General features: G+C 31.3%; 3 protein-coding genes across 3 annotated transcripts; 1 reads left to right on the top strand and 2 right to left on the bottom strand.

Moving 5' to 3' along the window:
* Positions 1-5,401: 5,401 nt before the first annotated feature.
* On the top strand, positions 5,402-9,365 carry LOC105799692 (monodehydroascorbate reductase). The gene is made up of 10 exons (XM_012630368.2): positions 5,402-5,617; positions 6,196-6,267; positions 7,018-7,069; positions 7,225-7,305; positions 7,463-7,581; positions 7,664-7,883; positions 7,991-8,109; positions 8,203-8,328; positions 8,561-8,701; positions 8,804-9,365. Exons 1-10 carry the CDS (start codon positions 5,567-5,569, stop codon positions 9,125-9,127), a joined length of 1,305 nt encoding a protein of 434 aa, XP_012485822.1. The 5' UTR covers positions 5,402-5,566; the 3' UTR covers positions 9,128-9,365.
* Positions 9,366-9,538: 173 nt separating this feature from the next.
* On the bottom strand, positions 9,539-10,700 carry LOC105799693 (60S acidic ribosomal protein P2A). Its single transcript, XM_012630369.2, has 4 exons — positions 10,562-10,700; positions 10,355-10,468; positions 9,893-10,119; positions 9,539-9,766 (listed from the first exon to the last, which is right to left on the bottom strand). The coding sequence occupies exons 2-4, from the start codon at positions 10,440-10,442 to the stop codon at positions 9,740-9,742; spliced, it is 342 nt and encodes a 113-aa protein (XP_012485823.1). The 5' UTR covers positions 10,443-10,468; positions 10,562-10,700; the 3' UTR covers positions 9,539-9,739.
* A 1,435-nt stretch (positions 10,701-12,135) lies between these two features.
* Positions 12,136-13,702, bottom strand: LOC105799691 (histidine-containing phosphotransfer protein 1). Its single transcript, XM_012630367.2, has 6 exons — positions 13,451-13,702; positions 13,235-13,365; positions 13,057-13,125; positions 12,793-12,864; positions 12,528-12,600; positions 12,136-12,413 (listed from the first exon to the last, which is right to left on the bottom strand). Exons 1-6 carry the CDS (start codon positions 13,508-13,510, stop codon positions 12,372-12,374), a joined length of 447 nt encoding a protein of 148 aa, XP_012485821.1. The 5' UTR covers positions 13,511-13,702; the 3' UTR covers positions 12,136-12,371.
* Between the last annotated feature and the right edge of the window lie 13,441 nt (positions 13,703-27,143).

Below are 27,143 nucleotides of genomic sequence, written 5' to 3'. Positions count from 1 at the left end.
CGTGGTAAATCCTTGAATGTAAATATATTAAATATATTTTCTTAAAGATTCCTTTACAGTAAATTTGTCATGATTTTAATGAAATTAGAATTGAGTTAAGAAAATTATTTAATTGAAAAATTAATTAATTTAAGATGTTTATTTTGGGAAATAGAAAAATAAATATCAGGTTGGATTGAATTATAAAGTACTGGGTTAAAAGTCCAGAAAAAACTTGTAATTGGACCCGATATGGGAGAGGCCCAAAAGTCTCTAATGTTTAATGATAGGAACGACAAACCCTAGTTTGTTTAACTAGGGTTGTGATCGTCTTTCTCTGTTCTCGCAGGCAAAGAGAGAAATCAACATTAAAACAAATATAATTATCACGACTTACTGCAAGTGTGATAGGTTAGTTGTAATATTTGTAGTGTTACAATGAAATACTGGAGTACTCCAAGGATCGGACCCAAGAGAGTCAGTGATTTCCATTCAAGAATGCATGCAAGAAAACTAGCTGTGTAACACCCCTAACCCTTATCCGTCACCGGAACAGGGTTACGAAGCATTACCAAACTTTACGAATTAAATACGGACATTTCCCAACCTTTGTTACACATACTAAGAATCAATCATATAATACTCATATTGTCCCTTAGATGGACCATTGAGGCCCAATATTCACTTAGAAGTGAATCGAGATTAAATCGGGTACTCAGGGAATTTTTCCCAAAATCTCAAAAATTTTCTTAGAAGCAGGGGACACACGCCTGTGTGGCCGGTCATGTGGCTCACACGGCCAGGAGACACGCCCATGTCTTAGGCTGTGTAGGCATTTGATATGAGGCACACTGCCGTATCTCAGCCTGTGTCCTTACCTGTGTAACTCTCTAACTTGGGTCACATGGCCAAGTCACACGCCCGTGTGTTAGGCCGTGTGGGCAACTAATTTATGAAATTAATGTGCAGAGGTCACACGGCCAGACTACACACCCATGTGCCAAACCGTGTGTCACACACGGCTGAGACACACGCTCGTGTCTCTGCCCGTGTGGACGAAAATAGACCATTTTAAGGCCACTTTTCTCACCCATTTTGACATTAACCTGCATTCAACATTCACATACACATGTGCCAAACCATGACTCGATGTTGCAATACCCCCTTCTAGTGTTTTCGCTCATGTTTGGGCTTCTGATGGCTCCCTACAACACTTAATCAACCATTAAGTTCTCGATGACACATTTGGCAATATTGAGTCTCAAAATTAAATAGAGTAAAACACACAAAAACCATTTATTAATACGAAATCTAAAAATAACTAAAAAGTAAAGAAAAGACACTTAAATTGCTTGAGAATAAACTCATTAAGTGTAATAGAGAGCCTAATTTGACATATCAAATTACGACAGTCAAGTTGTCGCCCCACCTAATCCTAGTTAGACTAGGAGTTCGTTTTTCTATTGAAATATACTTCTACAGTTCAATAAGGGTTTCACCACTTCTCCCTATAAATAAATGACACTGGTAGGGCTAAATATACAACTTTGAGGTATTGTTTATTATGTCTGAAAATAATAAAAGTTTATTCTCTAAGTATTAATTATATTTTCCTGAATAACAATTCTATTGTTTTCTATTCAAAGAGAGTCTTGCTTTCTCACTAAAAGCAAAGTAAACTATTTCAGGTTCTGTATTTGATTCGAATCGTTCGAGCCCACACTTAAAGTAATTCATGGTATGAGAATAGCGAAGAAGGTCATTCGGTTGAAAGCCAAGAACGATAATGATCTGTTTAGCCGAGAACACATGTGTGATTTCAATAAATGATTTATTACTATAAATATCACAAGCAGGCTCGATTTTCAAAAAAAAAATTTCGCTGTGTAATAACACCGTTTTCGAATTGAATTTTTTTTCCAACAAGTTCAGATATCAATTAGGTCTAAAGAAATTTAGGTACCAACTGTATATGTTTGGACAAGTTTAGGGGACAAACTACATATTAACCCTAATATCTAATGTTTCAACTTAAATTTATTCAACACAAACTGTTATATGATTTTATAAACTAATTAAATTAGATTTCAAAATTTTATTTTAACAAGCTTTGTGATTAAATATTAATTTCAATATACACTTGTATCGCTTAAAGTTCATGGCAAAACTTTGTATTATAGAAACTGGATCAAACTAGTCACGCTATTATTAAATGGATCAATTTAGTCACTATACTATTAAAAAGAATCATATAAGTCCAAAATGTATCGAACTAATATTTACTATATAAAAATAAAGATTGATTTTATTTTTAATTATAACAATTAGTGTTAGAGTTAATCAATTTAAATTTAAGTTTAGCTCTGTTAAAAATATCCATTAGTAGCATTTAAGAAAATCATCAGTATGATGGTTATTAGTATTAGTAACTTAGAAGTATCATTTTAATTGATGATGAAGTAATATAATTTAATATCATTATTTGTTTATTTATTGGTAAGTTGCTTATATCATGCAAAATAAACATCGTTTTATTCTTTCTTCTTTTTATTGTTATTGTTATTTTACGTGAAGTTGTAAACGAATGAGAAAAAAAAAGATTTATTGTATAAGATTTTAATAATTTTTAATAATTATTATTTAATGTGTTTATTAATTTAATGTAAATATCTTTCGTATTTATTATGAATCATAATTATGATTGCTGGAGGTTGTTTTACCTAATTTTTATTTTTAATTTAATATTATAATTTATTTTCTAATATAATTCTAAAATTCTATATTATTTTCAATAATTTTATATATTAATTCAATGTTTAAATGATTTTTAGATAAATATTGATTTTACAATGACAGTCAATGGTGGTGTGATAAAATTCAAAGTTAAATTATTTTGAAAGAGCATATGGATAAGTAAATAGGTATAAATTTATCATTAACTACAATATATTGTTTTTTTTTTACTTTCTATAATATATAATATTGTATTCTTTTACTTGGTATTTTATTTTGGTATTAACTTAAATAACGATTCCAATTTTATTTATAAAACATTATTTGCATTGTATATGTTATATATTATTAAATTTTAATTTATAATAGATAATTGTGTATATTTATAAGCGACATACATGAGAAAGAAAATTAATATAAAAGAAATGAGACACATGACAATTTTTAAACTTTGTTTGTGGAGTTAAAAAAACACACTACTAGTGTACCAAATAAAAATAACATATTTGCATATCTAGGGTTTTATTATAGATCAAAATTTTCTATTAGATCCTGTACTTTATGTAAGTTGTGAATTTAGTACTTGTACTTTAATTTGGTTATTTTCAGGTCATTGTATTTCTAGAATTTAAAAATCTTAGTCCTAACGAAATGATAACTATTAAATTCATTAAGTTAAGTTCTATTATTTTTAAATTTTGATGTGCCAAACATATTATTATATGTGTAATGTTATGTCTGTATTTTCACATATTACTTACAAAAATTCAGTTAATAGATTCAACGATTGTTGTTTGCATTAAGACAAAAATTTTGAAATAAAAAATATATATATAGTCACTAAGAATGACCCAATTGGTGAACGTAGACTAAATCTATAACTTTACGCATAATATAGAACTAATGACATAATTTAACCAAATAGATTTAATCATTATCGTTTGGCGATTTAAAATTTAAAATTTGAAAAGTACAAAATTAAAATTGATCAAATTAAAGTACAAATACTAAATCTGCAATTTACACAAATTAGAAGGTCCAATAACAAAATTGATCTTTATTATATATACTAAAAATAAAAAAAATAAGAAAGGAGGAATACTATAAATTATACAAAATGAAAATAATCAGTTTTCTAGATAGGGATCAAACATGTCATTCACATAATATTGATAATACAAGCATATCAGCCCAAAAGCCCAATAAAAATAAACAATGAGTACAATGGCTATTAAAGCCCAGCCCATACCCCCACAAAGAAACCCTAGCCACCCTAACTTTCATCTGCCGCCACGGAGGGAGGAGAGTGACCGGAGAGTCAAAATCCGCCATGACAGACTAACCAACAACCAGAAAATCCAGTGCGGAGGGTGAAATAATAATCTAAAATATTGGATGGATGGGAAAAGGGCGAGCATGTATCAAAGGGTGGCCCAAATCTGTCTGTGGGACGTGAAAACAATAAACTCTTTGGACCCAAAGTAGGAAAATAAATTTAAATACTTCATTTTGGGTTTAAGCCCATGTGTCGCGTGAGTGCTGTTTTGTTGGAGCAAGAATGTCAAACCACGTTGACGTGTATGTAGAGGTGTTCATTCGGTTAACCGACCCAAAATAACATTAACTGAAAATTATATATATTTTATTTTTGGTTAAAAATTAACAGAATTAACCGAATTACCCGAATTAACCGAATTAATCGGATTACCTGAATTAACCGAATTGAATCACTATATAATTAAATTATTTTTAGACTTTTAGACTTTAGTTTTAGTTTTAGAATTTTATTTTTATTTATTAAATTATTTGTAATTTTTATGAGTGAGTTGGGTTTGGTTAAATACTTGGGTTTGGATTGAGTTTAGGTGAATAGTGAGCCTATTTATATATTATAATTTTATTTATTAATTTTTTCGGTTAAACCGAAAAAATTCGATTAACCGACCGATTTCGAACCGAATTAACAGTTAACCGAAAAATTAAAAAATAATTAACCGACCCCCGACCGATTAACCGAATTCGATCAGTTAACCAAATTTTTTCAATTTTACGTGAACTTTGCACACACTACGTGTATGAACATAAATGATCCCTTGCCACATCATCAATGACGTCAACTCCCTGCAAAAATAGGATTAAATTTAAAAGAAGAGTCTAGGTTCATAGGAAGACGAAGTACGACAAGATTCTGTACATATTTCACCATTCACACTTGTGTTTTGGAAGAAAATTGTAAAGATGTATTTCTTTATACATAAAAATCAATTTCATATTCGTTTTAAAATTCATAACCACAAAAGTTTTCATTATCTATTAAAAATTAAGCTTCAGAAAAAACTGCTATATGCGTATGTCTTTCTTGAATTTAAACATTTACTAGTTTTGTAGAATTAAGTTTTTTACCATTTATTTAAGATTCATAATTTTCAAAATTTGGAAAAAATAGTAGGGATTCATAGTGTAGAGATGCCCATCGATTGGATTGAGATGAAGTTGGATTTTAAAATATTTCTAAGTTTAAGCTCGTTTTTGGGTAAAATCGCCCAAAAATACTTGTTTTACTATTTAAAAGTTGATAAAATATTAAAAATATTTTTTAATTCTTTAAATTGAACTAGAATGGGGTTAGTCAGGTCTGCGGTAGTGGTGGAAGAAGCATTGCCAGCAGTGACGAACGGCAGCGTTCATGCCACGTGGCTGAATCACGTTTACTTCTAAAGATCAGCCAATGAGAAGGGCAGCCTAGCCCTTTCCTATAAATTAATCTGACCGAACCTAATTTACAAAAACTTGTTTAATTACCAAAAAGTTAAGAGCAAAAGACAGAGCAGAGTAAGCTAAGCTTTGATCATCAATGGCGGAGAAGAGTTTCAAGTACGTGATCCTTGGCGGTGGTGTAGCTGCTGTAAGTTCCGTCGATCACTTCTCGCTCTTCGATTCTCTTTTCTTTTCTTGTTATTTTCTTGAATTTTGTTTGACTTTTTCTCTTGTTTATCGATACCTTTGCTTTTTTATTTTCACAATCTAGTCCTCAATGTGTTTCATCTATCGCTTAATTTTATAATAATACAGATCCAGTTTTCCTGCTAAGATGATAAGTGAAAGAAAAAATGAGAACGAATTGAAAGCAAATCTGAAGCTTTAGATCGGTTGCTATTCGTTTAGTCACTGAATTTTCATTGTTATGGTTTTTGAGAATGGATTTATACCGAGGCATTTAAACATGGCTACGTCTTTTTACATCATGTAATGCATCTTTTGCTGTTTTAATCGTATGGAGCGTCGCGTGTGTATCGGAACGATGGCTAGATTTTATTTTGCAATGATTTGAAGTTTTGAACCCTTTAATGTGGAAAGTTAAAGCTTCTTTCATTGTATTTAGCATTCACACTATTAAAAGGCTTATGTTGTACTTTGTTTTGACTGATTTATTTTACTTTTTTACGTCTTTTTCCTGAAAACTCTTCTCTTCTGACTTTATAGGGATATGCAGCGAGAGAGTTTGCCAAGCAGGGAGTGCAGCCTGGTGAGCTAGCAATTATTTCCAAGGAGGCGGTATGATTTTCTATTATATATAACTTTATGAAACCTAAACTGATTACATGAGTGATAGACATTTTGCTTTTCCTTCGATTGAACTTTTCTTAAAAATAGTTAGTTTCTTAAAATGAAGCTTGTGGGGGAAAAAAATAAACAAAAAAAATCTATTGAAGTTGTTTGATAAACACTACTAAGGTTTTTTTTATAGGGTTGTCGTCTTGTGATTTTTAATACTATGTCATTGTCATTAAAAAATGTAAGTAAATTATTTCAAGTTATTGAAGAACTCTTCTCTCATTTTAGTATAATATTTGCTCCTGCAGCAATGCGAGGGCAAATTCATAATATTCAATCAACACTTTAAGCATTGCGTGCTAATGGAATTTGTTGTTGTATTAAGCAGAATGTATATTGCATTTTTACATTTTAGATCACTATATGCATTATTTTATTCATATCACTTACAATTGTTTTGTTCTAATTATCAGTTCTGCTTAGAAAAAGCAAAATAGTCCATCAAATAATTTCGGCGTGCAGTTTAGCATTATTTTGTTCTCTCGTTCTGCTGTCTTCATGGGGACTCCCTCCTCTGGATGCTCCCTATTTCTGATTTTGTCAAAGTTAAATTCTACTGTAATAGTGGCCAGTTCCAGTGGCATTTACATCACATCACTCATCATAGCTGCTGTTGTTGTCATTTATTGATGCCTTAACAGGTAAATTTGTATTGCATATGACCTGATTTTTGCTTTCTTATACATGTAGGTGGCTCCATATGAACGACCTGCCCTGAGCAAAGCATATCTCTTCCCTGAGGGTAAGCTATAACCCTAATACGTTTTTATGTACTTATTTGAAAAATTCAAATAAACTCTAAACTCGCATAAATGCAATAATAACTACGCTTCTATTTGCCACATCAACATTGGTTGCTTTGTTTCCTGTATCAATTTGTTGATTTGTTCTTCACAGGAGCTGCTAGACTTCCTGGTTTCCATGTCTGTGTTGGAAGTGGCGGAGAGAGATTGCTTCCTGAGTGGTACAAGGAAAAAGGTTAGCGACATGTTTGTGTGAATTTGTTTAATGTGAAATTTAATTGCTGCAGTAATAGATGATGATATGCGAAAAGGGAATTTAACTATTTGTCTTTGTTTATTCAATAATCTGTACTATTCTCATCAATATGCTTTTCATGTACGCATGCTTGCAGGAATTGAATTGATCCTTAGCACAGAAATAGTGAAAGCAGATCTTCCTGCCAATACTCTAGTAAGTGCCGCTGGAGAAACATTCAAGTATCAAATCTTGATCATTGCAACTGGTTCAACGGTGAGTTGCAGTTTCTAGGGATCTCAACTTAAACATTCCTTGTATTGCCTACCATACATGGTTTAACACATCTGTCCTGCAGGTTATAAAATTGACAGATTTTGGAGTGCAAGGAGCTGATGCTAAAAACATCTTCTACTTGAGAGAAATTGATGATGCTGATAAGTTGGTAGAATCAATCAAAGCAAAGAAGAATGGAAAGGCTGTTATCGTTGGTGGAGGTTATATTGGTCTTGAGCTTGGTGCAGCCTTGAAAATTAACAATCTTGATGTCAGCATGGTGTACCCGGAACCATGGTGCAGTAAGTAGATTCCTACTGTTGAAATATGGGCATGAGGACACATCATAAACTAACTAAATTAATTTCTGGTGGATTCTTGTGTTCTAATTTTATGATTGTTCTTGTAGTGCCCCGGCTTTTCACCTCTGGCATAGCTGCTTTTTATGAGGGTTATTATGCTAATAAAGGGATCAAAATTATAAAGGGAACAGTTGCAGTTGGATTCACCTCTGACTCCAATGGAGAGGTAAGTGGTCATCTTTCAGAAGGCTGATAATTTAGTATTTTTTTAGAAGATTCAAATCATTTTAATGCTTTGATACCTTCATCCTCTTTTTAGGTGAAGGAAGTTCAACTTAAGGATGGCAGAGTTCTGGAAGCTGACATTGTTGTGGTTGGTGTTGGTGGAAGGCCTCTTACAGCACTATTTAAAGGGCAGGTTGAAGAGGAGACGGGCGGAATAAAGGTTGGTTTGATCTATATATAACGTAATCTAAAATGCCTTTGTCATCTACAAATGTCACCTCGAAATACTTATTGAACTTTATTAAAGAAATGATCACCTCAATCATTCTGTTGATATTGCATAAATCTGCAGTCTAAATGGGCAGGACCTAATTCTGAATAATATTCATTAAGAATAAACTCTAATCAAGACTGATATTTTAATTGTATAACACAATTGTTTGACTGTGCAGACTGATGCTTTTTTCAAAACAAGTGTTCCCACAGTATATGCTGTGGGTGATGTGGCCACTTTCCCTCTGAAGTTATACAATGAGTTGAGAAGGGTTGAACATGTTGACCATGCCCGGAAATCTGCCGAACAGGCTGTAAAGGTGTGTTACCTGACTTAGGTATCTTTATACTTGGATGTTGTCTAAACGTTACATTCCAATAGACGCATATAAACTGTTGAACCATTCGTACAATTTTTGCAGGCCATCAAGGGGCTTGAGAAGGGGCAATCAGTCGACGAATATGACTACTTACCGTACTTCTATTCCCGTTCCTTTGACCTAGCATGGCAATTCTATGGCGACAATGTTGGGGATACAGTGCTTTTTGGAGACAACAACCCACAATCACCGAAGCCAAAGTTCGGATCTTATTGGATCAAAGATGGCAAGGTGGTAGGGGCATTCCTAGAAGGTGGTAGTGCCGAAGAAAACCAGGCAATTGCTAAAGTTGCTAAGCTTCAGCCTAAAGCTGAGAATTTGGATGCGCTGGCAAAAGAAGGACTTGCCTTTGCCTGTAAGATATGAAGAGTAGTAACAGCTGCCATGCCTTACAAAAAGGGAAGAACACTGTTGCAAGAGGACTGCGTAGGGGAAGGGTTGGATCTGTGTTTTTACTTTGGGTTGTGCTGTTATTTCTCTTTGCATTTAGTACATAGATTCTGGAGTTTGCTTTGTTTATCTTGCTTTTCTTTTGAATGATGAATAATAACAAACAATATTCCACTGTATGTTGTGCAGTACGAAAAATAAACCCTTAAACCTATGATTTTGCTGGTACTGAAATCAACCAATTATTCCATCCAATATTAGATTAGATTATTAGAACTCGAAATTCAAGGAAACGATTGACATCAAATTAAAGGTTATTTCCAAGCAATTTCAGGATGATTTTGGCTGTGCACATATGATTACGGGGAATGAAACTCGAGAAGATGATTAAAATTAAGTCGGAAGAAAATTCCATTGCAACAAAAGGGTTCAGCAAAACAAATATATGAATCCAAAAAGAAAGAACTACATGGCACTGGATAACTACCTTTAAAAACCTAGGGCAGCCTTAAATTCAAAAGAAATCCTCCGTAGAAACCAAAAACCATCCGTATTTCATTGATAGGTTGCTGGCGGTGCGTGGTGGTTTTAGTCGAAGAGACTGAATCCCATATCCTGCAAAATGGTGAATAAAAAATTAAGATAAAAATGCATATGTGAATTGTGATGGTAACAGCACGCCAGGCCAAGACTGCAACAAAAACAAATGAAAAAAAAAATATAATGTTTCAGAGTTAGTACATCATCGGATTCCTCTTTCTCCTCAACTTTCTCTTCCTTCTTAGTCTCAGCTGCAGCAGGAGCGGCGGCGGCGGCGGCTCCGGGTGCAGATGCCGCCACAGCAACACCACCACCGCTGGGAACAGAGGCAAGCTTTTCCCTCCCAGATGCAATAAGCTCGGTTATATCTTTTCCCTTCACTTCAGATAAAAGAAGCTGGAGCCTTTCCTCTTCAGCGTCAGCTCCAACTATATAACACCATTATTTGAAACCAACCATCAACATTTCTTCCTCAATCCATCCAAGTTTATGCAAAAAAGGCCAACATATTTATGTACATTACTAGAAGCAAACTAAACGTTCTTTCCTTCAACATATATTCATGAAAATCTCAAACTAAAAATACGATCTTACTACTACCAAGTAAAATAGATAAAAAGAAACAATGCATTGCAATCCTGATTTGGAAAAGCACAAGCGTACCGCTGGCAAGAATGTTCTTAAGATCATCAGCTGAAGGAGAGGCATTGCCTCCAAGTACAGCCAACAAATAAGCAGCAACAACCTTCATTTTCTCTCTTTTTTGCTTACAGGAAACTGAGATAAAAAGAGAAAAAAAGACGAATGTCAAAAACCCAAAGAGAGAAACAGGTGTAAATATAGAGAATAAGAGTGGGAGAGAGAAGGAACCAGGGAAGCAATGGATCCGCAGCTGTTGTGGATGCAAATGGAGGTAACAAGTCGGGCATCAGTAGGCAGCTGTTATATATATTATGCAAAACTAGGGTTTTAGTTAGAGAAATGGATCAAAATGTTTTTTTGAAGCCCAATGTTATGTTAGTTATACAGTTAACTGCCGGTAACTTATCTAATTATCATATATTCATTTTGTTGGTACAATTTTGCCTCACTAAATAAATTATATAATAAATAATAAAAATGAGATAATTCATTTATAGATATATATATTTACTGAAAGTGTTAAACTACAAGTGTAAATACATTTTTGAAGAATCGCAAATATCAAATAATTACAACATATATTGTCTCAAGAATTACAAAATAGAATCAAACTATTACAGTATGGGACTAAAGTCAACAAACAAGTAATTAAATGTGTGACAGTCGCATGTGTTGGTACTTCGAGACCCACACATATAATTGCCAATGGTGGGTCTCAAGCCTAAGTACTCGAGACCCAAGGCCTCTATCCACGTATATGTTACTCATCATAATTGTACTTATAATTGGTTTAATAGTTTTTTAACGAAAATTATCTATTTATACTATTAATAAAATTCTTGACTGAGTTGGTGTCATGAGTCAGATGGGCACCAACTCGATTAGAAAAATTATAAAAATACCCTTTTGTATTTAAAATAAGTTAATATTATTCGATGGTACTTTAATTTTTTTAATTTAAAAAAAAATAAAAAGTATACAAAAGATGATATTTGAATTACATTAAAAATAATATTAAATTTATCATTTAACTAAAATTTTATTTTAATATATTTATACATTATAATTTTATTATGTACATTTTATAATCTCATATATATTGGTTAAGTTAACGGTGACAAATCTGTGAGAGTTCCAACAACCACCTACGACTAGTTGAAGATAGTAGTAGTTCAGGCAGTGAGGCAGTGGCTGTAAGTCCATTAGAGGAGGTGTTAAGTGGTTCAGCCTGTATCACAAGGGAGCTACATAACCAGGCTTTTGATGCTGGGGTGCCAAACCCAACAGAGCTCGAACTGCCTAACAAAACATATATTGCAAAGGGATAGCACAAAGAGAGGGCGTTGACAATTATCAACTCAAATACCAATTATCTAGTGGAGTAAAGAGAGTTCCGTTTCGTGAATATAGCTTTCAAAGCCAAGGATTGGGTGCGTTGTTGACTAGTGACTACCCACCTTCTATAAGCACTAAAGTTCCTCAATCTGTCTTTCATCAACTACAGCTTAGCCGACATCAAATGACTCGACCAATCTCACAACCCATGCTTGCCTGCCTGCCTCTTCAAAACATATGGATTTTTTTTCCTTTTTCCCTTTTCCAATTCAGCTTCTTTACTGGTGGCTTGTATTTAAAGCCTATATGCTTACAGATAAGAAGGTTTTTGGATGTTCCTCACCCTCAAAATTCTACTTTTGTTTGGTCAAGAATTGCTGAGCTGATGTTTGATGGTTCATGTAAATACAAAGATGCAAACAAACCATCAACAAAAAAGAAGACCAATTTTTCTTTTATCGTCCGTCTTCATGAAATGCAAACATTCTTATCTTATATAACCATAACCGTAACCACTTTGAGCTTAAGTTTTGATTTCTTTACAATAATTAAACAGAAAAGAAGAAGAAGCAGTAATTTATTCCTTAATGGCTTATTGTAAAATGAAGAATAACTCAATATCATAGCGCCATTGATGAAGTTGAAGCAAAATGAAGAAACAATGTCCACCCAACTGTTCCTCCAAATGCACACTCCATTTTATTCATTTTTGGTTGGTCTCAAGCTCAACAATACTCCTCTCTAACTGCATCATCAGAAATGGGGAAATATATTGGAAACAAGAAAATATCACGTTCAATTTTGCCAAAAATTAGAATAAGAGTGCAGTAAAACAGAGTTTGAAGAGAAGAAGCGGTACATGCAACAGGGCCTGAAATTTTCTGCGTAAAAGACAGTATTCGCATGTGATTAATTGTAAAGCTTGCAAACACCTGACATAGACCACGGATTTATATGTTATATAAGAGGTTAGCAGTTTATTTATTAATGGGGAAAGAAGTAGTGTTAGCAGTTTCTACTTGGGTGTACATATGCCAACGGTTGCATCTACATGAATGTAACTATTTGTATGGTATCTTTAATATTGAAGAATGAATAGGAAAAGAGGATTCCCTAACTCTCACCCTTCCTTATTCCGCTCATCGGAAGCTTGACGGAGGTTAGCACAAGCAAGTTTCAAGCGATTGGCACCAATGCTGGGAGACCAAATACAGGGACAAAAAAAGTTTTTAAGGGTCATTAACCTCAAAAGTAACATAAATCTGTTGTTCCCCTGGTATAGCTTAATCGCAGAAAATCTCATAATAAGCATCAATATTCACATATAGACACCAGGATTTGATGAAAGGTTAGCAAAAGAAGAAAGAAGAGAAGCAAAAGCATATGACCTAGAGCTACTTCCTTTAAGTTGATGAACATAAGAATCCAGGTTGCTAAAATCAACATTCTGATAACCCCTGCAGTGCAGAGACATAAATTAGTGTTAGGATCAGGAAAAGAAAGATGAAGTCAGAAAATAAGGTTAAATAGTAACATCATACAGTAGCATCTGAGGTTTGAGATTACAAATTTCTGTTGATTTCATTTACGATCCTCTCTGCATCATTGCAAAACAAAGTGATGACTTCCTCCACGAAGTTGGGATTAGTTGAATCCTGCAAAGCTTGAATTTGACTGAACTGGTTGTCAAGCACTCCCTACCAATAACATCCAAACAAATGAAGACTTCCATATCTTGAAATCATGAAAATTAAGAAAAAAGGGAGGGAAATAAGAAGGTACCTCTTCAAACATGGATTGAACAAAATTCTTGAGCTGTGTTTTGAGTGCGGCTAAATCCATAAGATTGAAGGCTAAAACCCTACTTAAATTGCATCAAAGAGAAACCAGGCAAGTTGATTTATATAGTGAAAAATAACAAAGAGGCCTACAAAGAAGGGGTGGAATTGGATTCATCTGTTTTCTTTGCTCATTAGGAGTCAAAGTCAAATAGGTTAGTTTCTCCAAATAAAGACTTGGTGCGTGCAGTTGCCCACCTTCCCTCCCTCGTGTGCTTCATCATTGTTTGGCAATTTGTCATATCACTTTTAATTCCTATTTCATTAAAATAATTTTACACCAGAGTTGACATTTCCTTACTTTTATCATTCGATTTGAAATGATTAATACATTGAATTATTTCAATTTTATTTAGGTTTTGGAATTTCTTTTTTTAAATAACCACACTCAAAATCTTTTTTTATTTTACCTTTTATATGTATTTTACATTATATCTTTTTTTTTAGTTATGGCTAAAAGAAAGTGGATTATTGATTAAAAATTATAGGCTTGAGGACTGAAACTTAAAAAAAAAACAAAACCCTTCCTTTCTTTTTTTCTTTTACTCAATCGAGCACTTCAATTGTCAAAATGTATAAAAAATGCCCTTAAACTTCTTCAAGAAAAACAATTAAGCCTATGCTCTTATTAAAATTAGAAATAAATTTATAATAAATAATAAATTTTAAAATATTATTAAAATTTAATAAAAATATAAAAATTTAAATTTTATTAATTTTATTAATTTTTATAAAAATTAAATTGGAAAGTTTTATAAAAATCATAAAAATTAACGACCCTAGTTTTTTTTTCAATTAAAGTTATCACGTTTATAACACAAGTTGACATGTGATGAAAAATGATAAAAAATAAAATCAATAAAAGTTATAGAAAAATTATAAAATGCTTCTTTTGGTATAATAATTTTATAAATTCTTTTCTGAAATTTATATTTCTTTACATTTTGTATAATTTTCTTACGACTTTATAAAATTTTATATTTCTATATATTTTATAATTTTTAAGATTTTTATAAAATTTTATAATTTTATATTTTTAACAATTTTATATTTTTCTAATTTTGAATATTTTATTTTTTCTTAAAATTTAACAATATAACTTTTATTGATTTTAATTTTTATAACTTTTAATAAAAGCGAGGATTAATTGTTTTTTTTAAAAGTTTGAGGGTCTTTTTGATGCATTTTGAAAGTTCAAGTACCCAATCGAGTGTAAAAAAAAAAGTAGGCACTTAATTGCTTTTTTTAAAAAAAAAAAGTTTAAGGGCTTTTTGCACCATTAAGCCAAAATTATATGGCTGTGAATAGTTTTAGAGGAGTAAATTATTGTTTTTAAGAAATAGATTTTTTAACTAAAATATTATATAAAAAAATAAATTACATTGTAACTCATATTCTTTTTTATTTAATAATTTTGTTATTTTATCAATTAAGTTGGTATTAATTACCAACAAATGTTTGGAAGAAGTAAAAGTAGACGTCTTTTCTAGGCATTTGGACCAAGTTTGAATCTTTGAGTCATCATTGTTGGGATAGCTTTATTCAAATACTAACCCTGGCTCAAATCATAACATGGATAAAGACACCTATAGTTATATACAAAAAAAAGAGTTAATATTAATTGACACATATACACTATAAAGCTAAATAATGCAAGTTTAGATTTTTAAATCAATTAACTTAATTCATTTTATTTTTCCCATTAATCAATTCAATTTGTTTTATAAATTAACTAGTATGTGACTCGTAAGATGCATGGATTAATTTAATTTAATAAATATGTGATAATTTTACATATTATAACACCTCGAATGTTGTTACAGAAGAAAGTGAGATATTGTCCTTGATATAGTAAAATAAGGAAATAAAGTGACAAGAAGGAAATTTTGAGTTATGTCAACAAAATCTATTTGGGAAGTATATTATGATATATTAATTCAAGAAAGGACTAAATCGTAAAAGTGAGAAAAATTTTATGGCCCAAGAGTAAATACTTAAAATTTGAGGGGTTAAAGTGTAAACATAAAAAAGTTGAAGGACCAATAGTAAAAATATTTTAAGGGTGGAAAGATCTAGAAACTAAGGAAAATGGATGAATTAGGACCAAATTGAATAAGTGGAAAAAGTATAAGGGGTTAAATCATAATTTTACTAAAATGAGTGATGATTCAATGGAGGAATTTTCAAGGATCATGAGGGGCAAAATGGTCATTTAGAAAGGAAGATAATTTTGAAGAGTAATGACGATGTTGGTGATATTTTAGATTAAATAAATAAATATTAGTTTATTAATATTTTGATTTGACATTTAATTATATTTTTTATTATTTTATTTAGTATATAAGCAAAGAAAGATGAAGATTTCTCTCCGCCTTTCCATATTCTCAACGTGAGAAGAAGAAGAATTTTCTTTTCTTTACAATTTGGTCCTTTTATAAAAAAATCTATCATTTTCACTTAGAAATCAAAAGAATTTCCATAGCCATCAAGAGAGAAAATTAATAAGGAGACCTTGGGGAGCTAGAATATCAAGTTAGATTCAAGAGAATAGAAGTTGGAGGAAAGAGAAAGTCAAGTTAAAGTTTGGTTTCAAGATAATAAGGTATGGATGTTAAGGTTTTATGTTACTTTTAAGTGTAGTAGTGATAGAAAAGAATAAACATGGTATTAAAGTAAAGATTTTTCATGGGGAAAATATTGTGTTTTTGGCATGTTGATGAAGAGAGAAGTTGAGTAAGTGAATCAAGTGGTAGGAGAAGAGTAAAACAAGAGATTTTGATAGAAAAGAGGCACGTACCCATGAGCTTCCTTGTTATTTAAGGATTAAAATGTGATCTTTGTAAAGTTAGTGGTAATTAAGTAAATATATATAGTGTGAAATAATTTCTTAAGTGAAGGGGAAATTATAATAAAAGTATAATAGTTGGGTTGTGTGTTAGCGAAAAATATACAAAGTATTAGATAAGTGAAATTATGGAAAATGTGAAATTTTATGGAAATAAGGACTAAATTGAAAGACTTGAGAAATATATGTGGTGGAAATAATACAAGTGAAATACATAGAAATTTGATGTGGAAAATGAGATAGTGGAATTAATTATGTGAATTAAGCGAGATGTCAAAGGAAAATTGTGTAATAATGAATAGAGAACTTTTATGAAAAATGTGATTAAATTGGAAAGTTATAAAAGTTTACAAGGAAATATTGATAATAAAGCACATAGTGAAAGTTAAAAGAATATATGAATTTTTAATCCAAACTACAATTATTTCCTAAGTTGTGGAAATTAAGGGTTAAATCGTAAATTTGAGAAAATTTATATTAGAAATAGAAAAGTGAAGTGCATAACACTTAGAATGAGAAAATTTGATGTTGTAGTGAATTTTGGAATATTAATAAGTATTGAATTATGTTTTATATGTTATTAAAAGTAAAATATATTGCTACACGAAATATTAGCTAATGACTAAATTACAAAATATATAAAAGTGATATGTGAAATACATTATAAGGATTATTAGTGAATTATGGATGAATAATGAATTTAGAAATATATTACATGTATTAAAGATAGTAAAGATATAAGTATACGGATTATTGGTACAAGGATTAAATTGTAAAGTATGTAAAAGCATTATGTGAAAAGTGTAAAAGTGATATGTGTACATGATATAATTTGCCCAAGTAGACGAGATTAGAACTATTAGGATATTAGTGGCATGCTATTAAGGAACCTTAGCGCCCTTTCTGATTATTAGCACGTTAGTGCTCTCTAATTATTAGCACATTAGTGCTCTCTGTTTAGCACATTTGTGCTCTCTGTATAGCACTTTAGTGCTCTCTGTTTAATAGTGCATAATAATGCACCTCTGTATCAGTTCGGTATATCCTAAGTGTTTTGTTTAGTCTGCTAGGCCTCTGCTAAAAAGGTAAACAATTTTCGTTACAAGGTAAATGTTTATCTCTAATTAATGTTCAAAATATTGAATTAGTAAAGTGAAGATGTAAGTAATTTGAATGTATTTGAGGAAGTATAAGAAAGACAATGACTACTAAGTTAAATATGTAAAAATAAATTGTGAAAGAAATAGTGAGGAAATCATGAAAATTTACACTAAATGGTGAAATATGATGTATGTATAAAAAGAGTAGTAATTTTTATAAGTTGATTTGAGGACTTAAGGACTAAATTATGAAATAAGTAAAAAGTTACAAATGAATATGATAAATAAACAAAGAAACGAGACATTGGAAATTAAGAAATTTAATAGAATTTAAATATCATGGGTACTTACTAAGTCTTCACCGACTTAACGCGTTTATTTTCAACGCGTAGGTAAAGTGATTTTGAAGAGTCATAGTTGAGGTTGTGGACATCCATCTTATCCCATCTCCAAGTGCCAAGAGGGTATGTTTCAAAATTTTGAATAGAATGACATGTACTTAGGAAGATCAAGTGTGTTCTAAGTAGTATGGACTAAAATATAAGTTAATTTAGTGAAAAAAAATTTAATGTTCAAATATATTAGTGATTAGCCAAAATCACTTTGGCACCAAATGTAATATTCCTATATCAGATTCATTGGGTCGAACCGGGTATAGGGGTATTACACATATATATTTTAAAAAATCATCTTTAAAAGCTACCCTCTTTAAAAAAATTATCCTTACTTTAAAAAAAGAAACCATCATTTATACTATTGACATGGATGTTTTTGATGAGGAAATCTGGAAGGCTCTCTTTGATATGGCACCTTTTAAAGCCCTGGGTGGGATGAGCTTCATGCTATGTTCTTTTAGAATCAATGGTATAACATTGGAACATCAATGTCTAATTGGGTCAAGAGAGTGTTCTTGAGATGCCCAATGGATCCGTCACTCAACCGAGCTCTCTTGGTATTAATTCCTAAAATTTTGAGTCTAGAAAAGCTTTTACAATTCTAACCCATTAGTCTTTGTACAGTTCTCTACAAGTTGGTAATGAAGATCACTAATCGCTTCAAGATTGTTTTTTCAAATGGTAATAAAAATTATAATATTGTGATAGCCTAGGAGGTTATTCACTCTATGCGCTTAGCCTATAGGAAGACATGTTGGATGGTGATTAAGGTAGACCTTAAGAAAGCTTATGATTGGGTAAGATGGACTTTGTTAAGGACTTTGTGGAAGATGTTGTGATTCTGATTAATCTATCTCGACTTATTATGTATTCCATCTCATCTCCATCTATGCGAATCCTTTGGAACGGGGGGCTTGTGGACAATTTTAAACCTACGAGAGCCATCCGCCAGGGATGCCCCTTGTCTCATTATCTTTTGTGCTCTATATGGAAAGGCTTGGTCACAATATTCAGAATGCATGGAAAAAGGTAGTTGGCGCCCTATAAGATTGGTGAAGAATGGATCGTTTTTGTTGCACCTATTTTTTTGCAAATGATCTTGTTTTACTATGTGAAGCCTTTTTGGAATAAACATTTATGGTGAAAATAGTTTTGGATCATTTCAGTGAGTTTGCAAGGCACTAAGTTAACTCATATAATACTACGATTTATTTCTCAGCTAATATTGACAGTGTTGTAGCTGAGGCTATTAGTCTCAACAAAGGGTTCCAAAAAGCTCAAGACCTGGGTAAATATCTTGGTATACTGCTTTTTCACAAACAAGTAACAACGAGCACATTCATATTTATTCTCGAGAAGGCCTGAAGTAGGCTTAATAGTTGGGAAGCTAGTAAATTGGTTACCCAACTACTTTTTGCAAGTGGCCTCCGCAAGAATGAACTATCTTGGCAGGGCGAGTTACTTTGGCAAGGTCAATACTTTTAGCTATATCAAACTATCTTATGCAATCTGTCATGATTCCTTGGGGGTTCGAGATGAGATTGAGAAGTTGGCACAAGAGTTTATCTAGGGGTTTGTTGGGCCAAAAAAGGAAGTTAGATTTGGTGAACTGGCAAACTGTTTGTCAATCCATTTCCAATGTTGGTTTCAATCTTCAAAGGGATATTAAAATAATGCACTTGTATTGAAATTGGGATAAAATTTTATCACTAATAAGGACGTTTTGTGGGCTAGAGTTTTATGTACCAAATATAAAGTGTGCGATGATTTGCCAGAGACAATAACAACTTCATAGTGTTCATTCTTGAGGAGGTCACTTGCAAAAAATTGGTTAGTTCTATTGGATCATGTGGGTTGGTTGGTTTGAAATGGGGAAAGAATAATAGTAGGGCTTAATCTTTGGATTACGAGCATAGAGGCTTTAGTGGCTCTTGGAGTTTCACCACCACCTGGTGAACATGGCATGCTATTGAAGGTGATAGTGAAAACAAATGGTGAATGGAATTTGAATTATTTTACTAAATATCTTAGGAGACTCTAATTCATATAATTGCTTGTATCCCCCTTCAAGATCAAACGTTGGACCAGATAAACTCATATGGCGAAAAAAGGGAGAATGGTGAATTCTCTATTAATAATGCTTGTACTGAGATGACCAAGGATTCATGGGACCATCACAACCCCTTGTGGTCATTGGCATGGGACTTTGCTAGCTCGAATAGGGTATGCCATTTTTTGTGGCTCGCGTTAAAAGATAGAGACAAATGGTGAGAGGCACAAATGAGGCTTATCTTACTATGCTCAATGTTAAGCATGTGACCACATAATTGAGGACACATTGCATGCCCCTAGAGACTACTATCGTGCTTGAATAGTGTGGGAACAGCTCATACTAGGCGAGTGTTTGAATTCGTTCTACAATAGTTCCTTATTAGCTCGGTTAACTAATAATCTCAAAATTAAGTTGCATTTGAAGTGTGTTAGTGTCGATTAGAACACATTATTTTAGGGGAGAGCAAAACTCAATTTGATTCAAAAAAATCGAAAAAAATTCGAATTTCGAGTTCATCTAATTGAGTTTATCGAGTTTTGAGTTTGAATCAAGTTGAATTTTACAAATCGAATAACTTGAATAACAGATTGGTGTAAATACCCTTTTGGTCCCTATCAATTTTGAAAATGAGCAAATTAGTCTCTTTCAACAAAAATTACAAAAAAATCAACATAATTTTCAAAAATTCAAAATATTTATAAAATTCCAAAATTTATATTTTAAAAATATAAAGAATATATAAAGAAAGCTAAATTTTAAATTTTTCTAAAATAATAATTTGGGGACCTAAATAAGTTAATTAAGGATTAAGTTTATCATACTAAAGTATCTTTTTTATTATTTAACTTTGAAAAGTTTTCAAATATATATGATTTCAAATTTATGTGTTCTAACATGGAAGTAATTATACTGTAACAAGATTTTAATTTGACATGTTAAAAATTTTAATTTAACTCGAACAATTTCACTCGATTCGACTCGAATTTCATTTCACTCAACTCAATTCGAAAAAAATTCAAATCGAATTAGGATGATAAAATAGGACTCGTCAACCCAATTAACTCAAATTTTTTTCACTCGATTCGATTAAAAACTCACTCCTACATTATTTGACATCATTATCTGGAGACTATGAACAATAAGAAATATGCTAGTTTTCAAGGCCATTATTGGGATGCACATGAGGTAATAAGATTGAGCTGGGCATGGGATCAAGTATTAACGGAAAATGGGAACCGACAAAAGCATTCTAGTAGTACAGGAACGAGGCATGTGAGATGGCGAGCTCTAAATAAGAGTTGGGTTAAGTTAAACACAGATGGGACAGTTAAAACAGGCATAGGCCAAAGCTCGGCTGGTGGAATCTTATGTGACAAACATGGACATTGGGTTTGGGGATATTGCAGGAGCATGAGATGCTCTTTGGTATTAGAAGCTGAATTGTAGCCGGGCTATATGGGATGGATTAAGGGTGTTGTGGGAACATGGGTATCGAAGAGCCATAGTGGAAATGGATAGCTCGAGTGCATCAAAGCAGCTCACAGGAAAACCAAAGATCGGGAATGAATCGACCTTAGTCTACAGAATTAAAATTTTACTGCTACAGTCATGGGAGATTTGAGAGGCAAACCTAATTGCATTTTTCTCAACGCTTTAACTACTTTACTGAGTTTGGTATCTTGAATCAAGTGACACCAACTTAATTAAATAAAATATTAATTAATTCAAATAACATGACAAAATAAAAATAAAACATCAAATATTTTAATAAAAGAATAATATTTGATGTATCGCCGGTACATAAGTCTCATGCACTATTAGTAAATAATAAAATTAATTTAAGAATTTTAGATGTTAAAATTTGATCTCAGAGTTGCTAGTATTTGTTTATTCAACTTAAAAATACATTTATCAAATGGTATCTCTCTGCTCAGTAATTACACAAAATAATAATTTATTTCCTCAAATGACATATGATATTGCTTTACTCAATTAGACAAAAAGTAATAATTTATTTCCTTAAGAAAAAAAAAAGTGAGATGTGTGTTGGTTTACTTTTGTAGTTATTGTTGGACAAATCCATGAACCATTAGCACCCTATGTTCTCAAATGCAAACCCCACCATTAAATTTTCATTGTCGATGTCACTTTTCTCCATCCTAATCTCGTCAATTTGTCAATATCCTCTTAGGGTTCATACATATATTTTTAATTAAACAAAAAAAGTTATATATATAATTACAATTTTTTCGAAAGTTAAAACCACTTGATAATATACTATTTTTGGAATAATTCTAACGTTTGATTTTTTTTTTAAAATACCTTCAACTTAAAAATAAGAATAAAATTTATACATTACAATTGTAGGAAAAAGTATCATGAAAGCCTTTGTTCTAAGAGTTGGATTATATTTTACTTTTCTATTCAAAATGGGTAATTTAATTCCTATACATTAGATCAAAGAGCAAGTTGGCCATTTTGTTAACAATTTGATCCTATCTTTTTAGTAAATGGGGCAAAAAGTAATATGACTCCTATAGTACTTTTACCAACAATTGTATATAGTGGCAATTAAATATTATGAAAATTTAAACCTAAAAATAGTAGCAATTAAATTTCATCAAATGAACTTTAAAACTCGAATTAAATATTAAAAATTAATATTGTTATCTTTAGGTACAAAATGTATAACTTTTGTCAAATACATATAGCACATTAAAAGAAATTTAAAATTAAATTACCGAAAGATATATTAAATCTTTTAAACTCATTACAAACAGTTTTCAAAATATACAGATCTCTATTTTCATTAGAATATTTTTAAGCTTATAATTGATATAAAAATTTGATTTTTGAAATACATAAAACTGTTTTAAAACATATTATTTAATTTTAAAAATACATTATTTATATACTATATTTAAAAATTGTAAATACTTTCTATATTTTGTCATGCTAATTTTTATCGACTGAGATGTACCATTTTAAGCTTCCATGGGGAAGAAAGAGACCAGAACTGACTTAAAATAAGATTTTATTTAAAATTAAGAATTCATAAATTCATGCTAAATAACACATTATGAATGTCGTTTAGAATTTTAAAGTTTCATATAATTAATTTAATATATTATTTAAAATTAAAAAAAACATATTCACATTTTTACTCATACAAAAGAAAATTACACAACTTTTAGAAAATAGAACTAAATAGTGTTTTAAAATAGAAAATATTCCTTAATTGCAATTAAAATTTGGAAGTATTAAAATATATCCATAAAAACTAATATTTGTTTAAAAGAAAAATATCATAAAATGGTTCAATGCATAGTTTCTAGTAACATATGCAATGAACAAGATTTTGGATTTCCAAAGAAATTATAGTTGGGGGGAGCAGTACCATATCCTCATATTACACTCATGTCTCCAACTTAATCCTTTCAATGTTAATTGTGCGCCGTGACAAGGCCTCTTTCCCATTCTCTCTTTTAATAACATAAATCCTCTTTAAAACCCATCTCAATCTTAATTTATTTTATTTAAAATAACCCTTACTTTTGAATCTAAATATTTTTTTTATTTTTTTAAGAATTAGTTAATTAATTTCTTTCTTACTATTATCCATACTCTCCAGGGTATTAGGCGCTTATATATGTTCAAACTTACATTTTTTTAACAACAACGATTCAAACCTAGACTATTCATGGAGTAGGTGAACATTGGCCCATAGGGCATAACCTGGTGTTCAAAACTATGTCCTCTTTATTTTTAAATGTTTAAACACCAAAGAGTTTACTTTATGTAAGTTTTTGTTTCTTTCACTCACTTAATAGGATTAGATCTATTCATGAGACGAGCTACTCGTCTAAGCCTAATGGTCCACCAAATTTTGAGAAGGTTTAGACAAAAAAATTAGACCCATATAAAATATGGGTCAAGCTTGAGATCAAACATTCAAGGCCCAAGATTGATTCAACTCGACTCGTTTTCTAAGTTTGTAATATATTATATTATGTTTTTTTTATATATTAAGTATTTTATTACATATAAAAATTAAATCTATAGTAATATATAATTCTATAATGTAAACATTAAAAAAGTTTTAAAATGTCTTTATATATTTTTTCAATAAATGAATAAAATATATAAATTTATTAAATATTAAATTAAATAATATAAATATGTTTTAAATAAAAATAATATGTGCAATCTTAAAATGGGCTTAGGTTGGTCATTTACAACCATGAGCGAGTTTGAACAAAATTTTAAACTCTTATTTCAAGTCAGGTCGGGCTTGGGCAAGCTTAAAGTATGTTAATATCATGCTTCAGTTTAGCTTGAAGCGAAATTTTGTTATTTTTAATTCATTTTTTTTGGAAAAAAAATTATATTTAGATTAAAAATAGTGAAGGAAAATAAAGGAAAGTAAAAGATGGTAAAAGAGAGGAAAACTAATGAAAGTAAATGATTACTCTTGAGGTAGTTATAGGAGGATTAAAGTTGACAATGGAGTGGGACAAACGTGGATATTGCTAAATCTATTATCGCTCCATAATTGGCACGCTCCACTCCACTTTAATTTAATTTTTGCTACTTATCTTTAATTTTTTTCAATTGTTTTAAAGTCAAGTAAATATTTAAATATAATTCTTCAAACAAAATGTTTAAACATGAAATATATGGATTTTTTTCTATATTATGTTATTACATTTGTACTTTTAGTAGTTTTATTTATACAATGATAAAATGGTAATTTTATATATTGGAGTGGGTCGGTGATGGGTGTCGAATCCACCAATATAAACCTATGCCTAATTTGCAATTTAAGTAGTATAGGGAGTAGGGTCGATCCCTCAGAGACTGGGTTTACTGCAAATTGTTTCTCTTTCTCGACCAGATTTTTGTCGGGGTAGTTGTCGTGCCCAAGAAATTTGGGGGGAGGATAAAATTGAAAACCTGGAACCTGAAATAAACAGGGAAAAAATAAGTTAAAAGTAAAGGCTGAAAATAAAATAATAAAAATAGTTAAATAAATATGAAGAAAAATTAATTAAACTAAGCTCAACTTTAGGCACGAGTTTTTCCTCGTCTTTGAACCGATCCTCGAAATTAGATGAACTCCTCTTTTCCAATAAGCTAGTTACAGCTACCAAGGATGCCTCGGACACCAACTCTTCCTTGTGTAAATTAGTTATGGAACGTCCAATAACTAACCCTTATCGATCGAACAACCAACGAAACGTTCGTGATTTAGAACTCCGGCAGCTTTGTGTTCTAGAAGAGCCTAACTCGAACCAATGTCCTCAACCGCGTGGGGCATTTAAATCCGGTTACTACTTCCCTTGACGGAACCAAACAACAATCTCCACTTGGCACGCCAATGTGTTCACAGAAAACCGATTAGACAATCGATCCTTTCGGAATTCCAACTGTACGTCTAGCCACACTAAATCAAACGACGTCTTTTTTGACTTAGTGTTGATCTGACTTTGTGAATTGACAAAATCATACTCTTAATCTGGAGAAATAATAAGTACTGGAATTTAGGAGTTAAATTGCTCGGGTTTGTAACTCACGGGTTTTGACGAGGCTAACTCCGACCTAAAACTGAAAATAGATTTAGTTAACTAAGGGTTAGGGCATGTTGGTATTGGATAAATTAAATAAGGTAAAAATGGGTGAAAAGGATGGGTGGCATGATTAAGTATGGGGGCTAGAAATTGGGTAATGAATTAAAGTGGATGGTTAGCTACTGGAAATGAAAAGGGAATTTGAAAAAGGAATTACAAATGGTTTAAGTTGGTGACTAACTAGGAATTAATAAATTGAAAAAAAAGAAATTAAAAACAACAAAATGCTACGTGAGAAATGAAAAAAAGATTGCTTTCAAAGATGAGAGCTTGATTTATGAATTGATTCAAGACTTGATGATTAAAATGAACAAAGTAGTCCACTATTTATACTAGTGGCTTTGCTAAATTAAGAGCCAACTAGTATAGAAAATCAAGGAATAAAATATTAAAAATCCCTACATAATCTCCCACTAAGTCAACAAAAATTTCAGCTAATTAACATTGGAAAAATTCTGCTTTGGCCTTCCTTCTTTGCTCATTTCTTCAATCTAGCCCAATTGTTTCTTTTTTCTTCTATTTAGCCCCAAATTGCACCCCTGTACAAAATTCAACAAAAACATGGAAAAATTAGTGGTGCACTCTCATAAATTAACTAATTTAATTACATAAAATATGTAACTTTAGCATTTAATCAGTCGGGCGGGGCAAGCAATTACCATAATTGCTCTATACCAACTATCCTAAAAAAAAAAAAATCCACCCATCCCATCTTGACTACCCTACATTCACTTTTCAAACAAAAAAAATCTACTACACCTAAAGTGGATTGGTTCGGAATCTATTGGGTGGTTCAGGTTTTACTATCCCTACGAGCAGTGCCTACTAGCAAGGCTAGAATTTGTCATTTTTATGGTTGGCAACTTTTATAAACATTATCTTTAAGCTGCGATCTTTGTTGATATTTTGGATGTGTGCACACATATCTCTAAAGACCAAATCTTTTATAGAAACATATCTTGAATTTTGGTTTGGATTGGATCATTGAGAAGATTGGATTGGGTAACTTGGTTAGATTTGAAGACTTATTCTGGACTTACTTGGTGGAAAATTTTCAAAACATATATAGTGTTCCAATAGCTACAAATGAAAAGGTACAAGTGATCCAAAAATAATGTCATTTGGTTATTAAGCAAAAGTTGTCACTATTCATAGTGACCAATTATGTCTCTTGTCACCAAAAGTTATACCATTTAATTAATAATAAAGGGTTATTATTATTTAAGTAGATACTTATTGAATAATGATGTTTATGACTAAATATATAACTATTTATTTTGCTGAAAAACATGAGACCTCCTATAAATAGGAAAGGAATTTCATTTGTAGGATAAACATAGAAAAAAGTTTCTTTCTGGTCTCTCACCATCTTATATATTCTTAGATTTTTCTATAAATAATTATAAAAATTGATATCTTTGCTATGCTTTACTTATTGCCCATTGGACTATTTCCGTTAGTGCAAAATACAGATAGTTGTTAGATTTTATTGTTTTCTCGAAATTTATTTACTAATAACTCATTTGCACACCATAATATAGTAGCGAATTAATTTATTGCTAGTATTACCCATTGTAATACAAGCACAACAAAACAGCTCCACTAAAGCCATGATAA

The sequence above is a fragment of the Gossypium raimondii genome, chromosome 9, assembly GCF_025698545.1.
Source record: "Gossypium raimondii isolate GPD5lz chromosome 9, ASM2569854v1, whole genome shotgun sequence".
NCBI classification, from domain to species: Eukaryota; Viridiplantae; Streptophyta; class Magnoliopsida; order Malvales; family Malvaceae; genus Gossypium; species Gossypium raimondii.
Note: the sequence above shows the minus strand (reverse complement) of the source record. Positions and strands in the feature narration are given on the sequence as shown.

Bases quoted from the DNA above. Each gene is read 5' to 3' on its own strand.
- LOC105799692 (XM_012630368.2), top strand. From the start codon at position 5,567: ATGGCGGAGAAGAGTTTCAAGTACGTGATCCTTGGCGGTGGTGTAGCT. The intron at 7,884-7,990 runs GTAAGTAGATTC...TTGTTCTTGTAG, and splicing joins GTACCCGGAACCATGGTGCA to TGCCCCGGCTTTTCACCTCT. The intron at 8,329-8,560 runs GTTGGTTTGATC...TTGACTGTGCAG, and splicing joins AGGAGACGGGCGGAATAAAG to ACTGATGCTTTTTTCAAAAC.
- LOC105799693 (XM_012630369.2), bottom strand. From the start codon at position 10,442: ATGAAGGTTGTTGCTGCTTATTTGTTGGCTGTACTTGGAGGCAATGCC. The intron at 10,120-10,354 runs GTACGCTTGTGC...GGTGTTATATAG, and splicing joins TAAGAACATTCTTGCCAGCG to TTGGAGCTGACGCTGAAGAG. The intron at 9,767-9,892 runs GTACTAACTCTG...ACCATTTTGCAG, and splicing joins AGAAAGAGGAATCCGATGAT to GATATGGGATTCAGTCTCTT.
- LOC105799691 (XM_012630367.2), bottom strand. From the start codon at position 13,510: ATGGATTTAGCCGCACTCAAAACACAGCTCAAGAATTTTGTTCAATCC. The intron at 12,865-13,056 runs GTCATATGCTTT...TTGGTCTCCCAG, and splicing joins CTTAAAGGAAGTAGCTCTAG to CATTGGTGCCAATCGCTTGA. The intron at 12,601-12,792 runs GTGAGAGTTAGG...GGTCTATGTCAG, and splicing joins GATGAGCGGAATAAGGAAGG to GTGTTTGCAAGCTTTACAAT.